Source organism: Malus domestica, chromosome 10 (genome assembly GCF_042453785.1).
Source record: "Malus domestica chromosome 10, GDT2T_hap1".
NCBI lineage: Eukaryota > Viridiplantae > Streptophyta > Magnoliopsida > Rosales > Rosaceae > Malus > Malus domestica.
In genome coordinates, this window is record NC_091670.1 from 24,981,371 (window position 1) to 24,988,436 (window position 7,066).

The 7,066-nt window shown below is 36.1% G+C and overlaps 1 protein-coding gene across 1 annotated transcript; it reads left to right on the forward strand.

Moving 5' to 3' along the window:
* Positions 1–2,124: 2,124 nt before the first annotated feature.
* LOC103412128 (calcium-dependent protein kinase 26) lies at positions 2,125–6,693 on the forward strand. Its single transcript, XM_029109838.2, has 9 exons — positions 2,125–2,497; positions 2,943–3,787; positions 4,241–4,384; positions 4,474–4,626; positions 5,164–5,279; positions 5,439–5,606; positions 5,738–5,962; positions 6,165–6,332; positions 6,467–6,693. Exons 2-8 carry the CDS (start codon positions 3,016–3,018, stop codon positions 6,297–6,299), a joined length of 1,713 nt encoding a protein of 570 aa, XP_028965671.2. The 5' UTR covers positions 2,125–2,497; positions 2,943–3,015; the 3' UTR covers positions 6,300–6,332; positions 6,467–6,693.
* Positions 6,694–7,066: the final 373 nt, after the last annotated feature.

The following is a 7,066-nucleotide window of genomic DNA, read 5'->3' on the forward strand; positions in this document are numbered from 1 at the left end:
TAGTGGGTTGACTGCAAACTTCTTCTAGAATTTTAGGTCAAGTATTTCAGCTTTGCACTGTTTTTTTCCTTCTCTTCATTGTTAAAGCTCACAATAAGCTTGTTATAATAATGTGGTTCAACTTTGCATTCAGTGAAAATTAAACCTAAAACCTTCCACTTACAAATGAAGAAGAATATCACTAAATCGGAATACTAGAAGTCCAACTTTGCACTATTTAACCATTTGGCTGGATTATTGTGGGCCTTACCCGCTGGTTTTAGATTTCCTCACTTACGACCTAGCCAACAGAAAATAAATAAAAATGATTAGAAAATAATAAAATTATTCCATTTATAAAATTGACTTGGTGATATGCATGTTTGCCCTTTTAGGGTTAGAAAATTGACCATTGATGAATGATCCATTTAAATTTTTATTGTTTCTTATCATATTTAGCTAACCACCCCTTCATATATAGAACTTCATCCTATTTTCAATGTGTGTGTGTGTATATATTCGTGACATTATTTTCTTAATTTTAAACACATATTTTTGTGGATTTACTCTGTAATGTATTTTAACGATTCGAACCGTCTATTTTTTAAGTCTTGCCTCAAAATTATGTCTACCAAAAAACATCTAAATCTGAAAATCATATGACCGTTAAATTAGATCATCTCTACTCATCACCCGATTGCAAGGGCAATTGGGTTGAGTTGCTCTTCACCCCAAAAAAAACTCCTCCACCGGTGTACAAAATGGGAGGCAATTGGGTTGGAGGCAGCCTCTTCAACAATCGCAAGGGCTTGTGCCCGAGTGAGTTTTCCATAAATCATGAAGAGAGTTTGTGGTTTAGCACAGTTTACAAATTTTGGCACGAAAATTAGTATTAATTAATGAGGTGACATAGAGTTCAAGAAGAGTTCCGTTTTGACAGATCTTGTTAGCATTTTTTTGGGGTTATATTCTTTTTTTTTTCTTTAAATAATGAAAATTTTGAAATGTCAATAATAATTTTCTAGTTTAAGCATTTTTGATCGCATGATGCATGATGAACAAACGTAATTGAAAGATCTCAGAATACCTAAAATAGGATCCGGAGATGATCCTCATTCAAATTTATCATCCCAGAAAAACCAGCTCGAACATTTTGACCAACACAAAAACCTCTCCTCACACCTACCGCGTGTTCCGCACGCACCAATCACACTCGCTTTCTCGGAACCAATCCCCACGCATCCCCTGGGAACTCACCGTTTCCACCGTGGATCCACCTGCAAGTCAACATGGCTACTTTTCCTTTTTTAACCCTCCCTCTCCCTGTTCGTGGAAACCGCCTACTTAGTATTCAGACAAAAATAAATGAATAAATATATTTTTGAAATCAAATGAATAAATAGTTAATGAAAAATAAAAGGATAATACTAAGAAGATTAAAAAATTTAAATTAAATTTATAAATTAAATGACGTGATTGTTAATAATTAGATTATTATTTAAGCGTTGATTAATTTGTTTATTTCTATTGCACTATGTTTGATGAGGGAAATAAACTTGAAATTTAGATAAAAGTCAGAATTTATGAATTGATATGCACCAATTTCCTTGTTTGAATTCATAAACATAGGAATTTAGAATTTTCATGTGGAAAAAAACTTGAAGTTTTTTACCACTAATTCCCAAGTTTAAATTCCATGTAAATAAGTGTCATTTTCCAATTTCTATGATTGAGATATTAAAAACAACAAATTTCGTATTCAATTACATTGTTCTTTTAGGCTAATCAAACAAGAAAATTGACAAATTCTAAAAAATAAAATCCCGTCAATTCAATTTTCGTCATTTTAAAATTCTTTAGTAATCTGAAATTTGTTCATCCAAACATAATGTTAGTAACATATAATTTGATTTAAAATTTTGATCTGCTTAACATTAGCCAATAAAGAGAAACTTATTAAAGAGATCTCAATAAATATTATGAGCATTAGATAATTTGAATTAATAAGAGATAGTTTATATATAAAAGTCAACATCCTAAAGACCAAAACGTCTCTCGAATTAGAATGGAATAATCTAACTCAATTCAGATTATTTAATGCTTGTAGCAATTTTATTTATTTATAAAAAAGCTATTTATTTTTTATTTAATTAATTAATTACAAAAATAAAAAAGAGAAGATAGAGAGGGAAGAGTGAGAGGGGAGGTTAGAAACTTAAATAGCTGGTCAGTACTGACCTCCGATCCGATGTTTCCCAGCAGCACCATCCTAAAATAACCGAAAATATATACAAATTTGGAAAACCACATATTTATTTTATCAAAATCATTAGCTGTAAAGATTATTATTCCCAAAAGCTTTTGGCTTTTTGATTGATTTTTTTAGATCATCAAATCCCAATCTTCCTAATCACCGTATTTCATCGTTTTGGAGAGTTGTTTACTTCATTTTCTTCCTCTTCTCCTCCCCTTGCGCTTTGATTCATTCAACCCTCCATTCCTTTCGTCTTTTCAACTGGTAAAGTCCCCATCTTTCTCTTTCTCTCTCTAAAAATGTATCTGCTTTCTTGCTTTAATCTGACTTTTTGTATCTGAATCTTGGTTTTTTTTTTCCTTTTCTGGTTAATGGGTTGTTTTGTTTGTGCATAAAGATTTGATCTGTGTGGTTAGTTTGTAATATCTTGTTGATTGATTTGGATAATCTTGTGTTATTGATTTGTATGATGGAAAAGGTGAAGAAAATGAAAAGGTTTTTTCTTGGGTGCAAGAAAATTTCAATTTCTATACTTTTGCTGGCTTTCTTGGTTAGTGATTATAGATTCATATGAACCTGTGGGGCCCATGTTTCTGATCTGCATATTATGAAGATGTGATTTTCTTGGATTTTGTTTTTTGGTTCAGCCATGATTGTTCATTGTTTTAGCTTTGGCTGAATGTTTTATGCACTTCTTGTATGGTGGCAGTGTGAATTGATGAGAAATCAATTCGGTAGGGGAAAGTCTGTGAAAAAGTCCTGTGGGGATTTGTAATTGTTTCATGGGCAACACATGCCGTGGATCTTTCAGGGGGAAATATTTTCAGGGCTACAACCAGCCCGAAGAGCAATCTGCTTCCAATTCCAAGCTCAACACCGCGTCTGACCATTCGAATTCTGACCACTCCCAGTCCAGCTTGAAATCGCAGCACCACGGTCACCAAGAATCCCAAGACAGCCCCAACACCAAAACCAACAATAGTCATCCACCCCTCATTAGTCCCAGGAAAGATAACACCATGAGGAGAAGTGCTGATAACCAAAGTTATTATGTTTTGGGTCACAAGACCGCCAACATTCGTGATCTCTACACGTTGGGTCATAAATTAGGACAGGGACAATTTGGGACTACGTATTTATGCACTGAGATTGCTACTGGGGGTCAGTATGCATGTAAGTCTATCTCCAAAAGGAAGTTGATCTCAAAGGAGGATGTGGACGATGTTAGGAGGGAGATTCAGATAATGCACCATTTGGCTGGTCACAAGAATATTGTGACAATCAAGGGTGCTTACGAGGATTCACTGTATGTTCACATTGTAATGGAGCTTTGTTCTGGGGGTGAGTTGTTTGACCGCATCATCCAGAGAGGACATTACAGTGAGAGAAAGGCAGCTGAGCTAACAAGGATTATTGTTGGGGTTGTTGAAGCTTGCCATTCACTTGGTGTCATGCATAGGGATCTAAAACCTGAAAACTTCTTGTTGGTTAACAAGGACGATGATTTCTCTCTCAAGGCCATTGATTTTGGACTCTCAGTTTTCTTCAAACCAGGTAAACAAACAAAAATAATTTCATTTTGTTTGTTAATATTAGCTACAATGTGAGTTTACTTCACTTAATATTGAACAAAAAGTAGTATGGCATATCTTATATCGTGTTCACGTGGATTTGAGTAGCTAGACTTGCGTTGCGCGTATAAAAGGTCGTACCCAGTGCACAAGGCTCCCGCTTTACGCAGGGTCTGGGAGAGGTGAATGTCGGCTAGCCTTACCCCCATTTATGGAGAGGCTACTCTCAAGTCTCGAACCCGAGACCTACCGCTCATGGGCGAAGGCACTTGCGCGTATATAGTAATAAATTTGAATAATTCCTGTTCTGAATTGATTGGCACTGCCTCTAGATAATTATTGAAGAACTGGAATGCATGCATTGTCCTTATTGTCATTTAGAAACAAATGTTATCTTTAATTGCAAGCCTGTTTAACTCTATTAAGTCCTTTCCAGGTCAAGTTTTCACTGATGTGGTCGGAAGCCCATATTATGTTGCTCCGGAGGTACTCCTCAAGCATTATGGACCTGAAGCAGATGTGTGGACTGCTGGAGTTATACTGTATATTCTGCTCAGTGGCGTGCCACCATTTTGGGCAGGTAATGGTGGCTTCATATTTTCAAGAAGCAGAGATTAGTCCATGTTTTCTTTTATTGAAAAGTTTACCTGTTTTGTGTTTGTTACACAGAAACCCAGCAGGGGATCTTTGATGCGGTCTTGAAGGGATATATTGACTTCGAATCAGAGCCATGGCCCGTAATATCTGACAGTGCAAAAGACCTAATCCGGAATATGCTATGTTCTAGGCCTTCAGACCGTTTGACTGCTCATGAAGTGCTATGTATGTTTAACCTTTTCTTAGCATTTTAAGTTATTTTTAGTGAATTAATGCAACAAAATATTAGGTAGTTTTTAGTTAATGGTTGTACTCCATTTCTTTTCTATGGATGGATCATGTCATTATTACTACATGCACAAACATGTTATGATAGGTCATGCGGAAATTTTTTTAGCGGCTAAGACTCCAAACCGTGGTTTTCTAAGCTCGGGGCCTTTTAAGTTTAGTTTTTAATTTGAACTCGGTCCATTCAATTTTTAAAGAGAAAGGGCTACTTTTTTTTGTTGCGGTTTTGACAAAAAGGAATAAACTTTCAAAGTCTGCTCTGAATTATCAATTTGAAGCATATGACGTGGGAAATTTTGCTTCCATTTCAACTCACACCAATTGCTTAGCCTTCCTTTTTAATGTGAGGGTTTTCAAATTTTAGGAAATGGACAACCAGAAAGATTCTGTTGAAGTGGAATTAATCATGATTGTCTGTTACATATTGCATACTTTTGCTAATCAAGGTTTTAACTGATGGATTTCCATTTTTAGGCCACCCTTGGATTTGCGAAAATGGGGTTGCTCCTGACAGAGCCCTAGATCCAGCCGTACTTTCTCGTCTCAAAACATTTTCTGCTATGAACAAGTTAAAGAAGATGGCTTTACGGGTAAGTGCATGAGAGACTGGAACACTTTGTTTAGAGTTTTCTGTCAATCTTAGTATTTCTTGTAAAGAGAATTTATACTTAATGTTGACTTTTGGCATGACACTTTACTAGAATCCTAGAACTTGTTCTGAAGGTATTTTTGGCTTTACGTTTTACCAGGTGATAGCTGAAAGCCTATCTGAGGAGGAGATTGCTGGGCTCAGAGAGATGTTCCAGGCAATGGATACTGATAATAGTGGTGCAATCACATTTGACGAACTTAAAGCTGGTTTGCGGAGATACGGCTCTACCATGAAGGATACAGAGATACGTGATCTTATGGATGCGGTAAGATGCTTGTTTCCAAACAGAATCATTTGTAGTTGGCTTGTTTACTTGTCTAATTCTCAATATTGTGGTTATTTATGTTCAACTTTGTTTATGTTTCACAAAGCTAAGCATTTTTCGTTCTTTCCCAGGCTGATGTGGACAACAGTGGAACAATTGATTATGGTGAATTTATAGCTGCTACAGTTCATCTTAACAAACTAGAACGTGAAGAACATCTGATTGCAGCCTTCCAATACTTTGATAAGGATGGAAGTGGTTATATTACAGTTGATGAGCTCCAGCAAGCTTGTACAGAACATAACATGACTGACGTCCTTCTTGATGATATTATAAAAGAAGTTGATCAGGATAATGTAAGTCAATAAAATTTCATGAGCAACCAAATATATTTACGACTCTTATGGCCATGCATTAGATGCAGAGGGTTTGATTTGCATCTGAATATCTTCCCGGAAACAGTTTGGTGGAGAATCATATATTGTACTATCTTTCGTCTTTGTAGATTTAGGCTTGTTATTAGTTTTACTCAAAAATTTAATTCTGCCCTGTGTGTAGGATGGAAGGATTGACTACGGTGAGTTTGTGGCCATGATGCAAAAGGGCAATGTGAAAGGAAACATGCCAGTTGGAAGACGGACTATGAGGAATAGTCTAAATGTGAGCATGAGAGATGCACCGGGAGCTCATTAGCTTCCAACTGAAGCACGCCAGCGTCATGTAAAGGTATCCTTCTCCGCATTTCAATATATCCAGATAACTCCATTTGTACGCGGAATATTAATCGAAACAGATGCTATGCCTCCCCCCATCACCCTTAATGCTAGCATCCGTGATTAATCGCGCGATCCTATTGGCAGGTTGTACAGCAAAGTCGGAAGAAGAGGAGCTTTGGTGGTGGAAGTTTGAGAAGCAAATCTTAATTCCGCAACTCTAAATTGAGGAGATCTGAATAGGGTGACAGCATATTTCGAGTTGTGGGAGATTTCTGTTGTTTTTGTTTTTGTCTAGTGATGCCTTTTGTACTGCTGTATCACCACACAATATTTTGAGGGTGGGAAGTATTATTTCAAGACTCTTAACCTTTTGTGCTTTTGTGTGTGGGTGTTTTCCTTTAAATATTAATTTCTTGCTCTCATATAATTATAGCGATGAAGGTAACCAGATTACCACATTGAAAAGAAAGATAAAGAAATTTGGAGCAAGGATAAAGTTCCTCTGATTGATTGATTTCGAGTGTTGTAGATTTTCCGTGTCTGCAGGTTCAAAGACGGTTTCAATTTGTTCACTATGATACGTCTTGAGTGTCGGTAGTTTAAATAGTGGGGCCTGTATAAAGAAAAAAATGAGTATTATCGTTATTGTGATAGTCTCTATTTATAGTATATCAGTTTGTTTAAAGTTGCTAATCTTTTTGATACAGTGAGTTTATTATCTAGAAGATTTTCTTTTGGTCAATG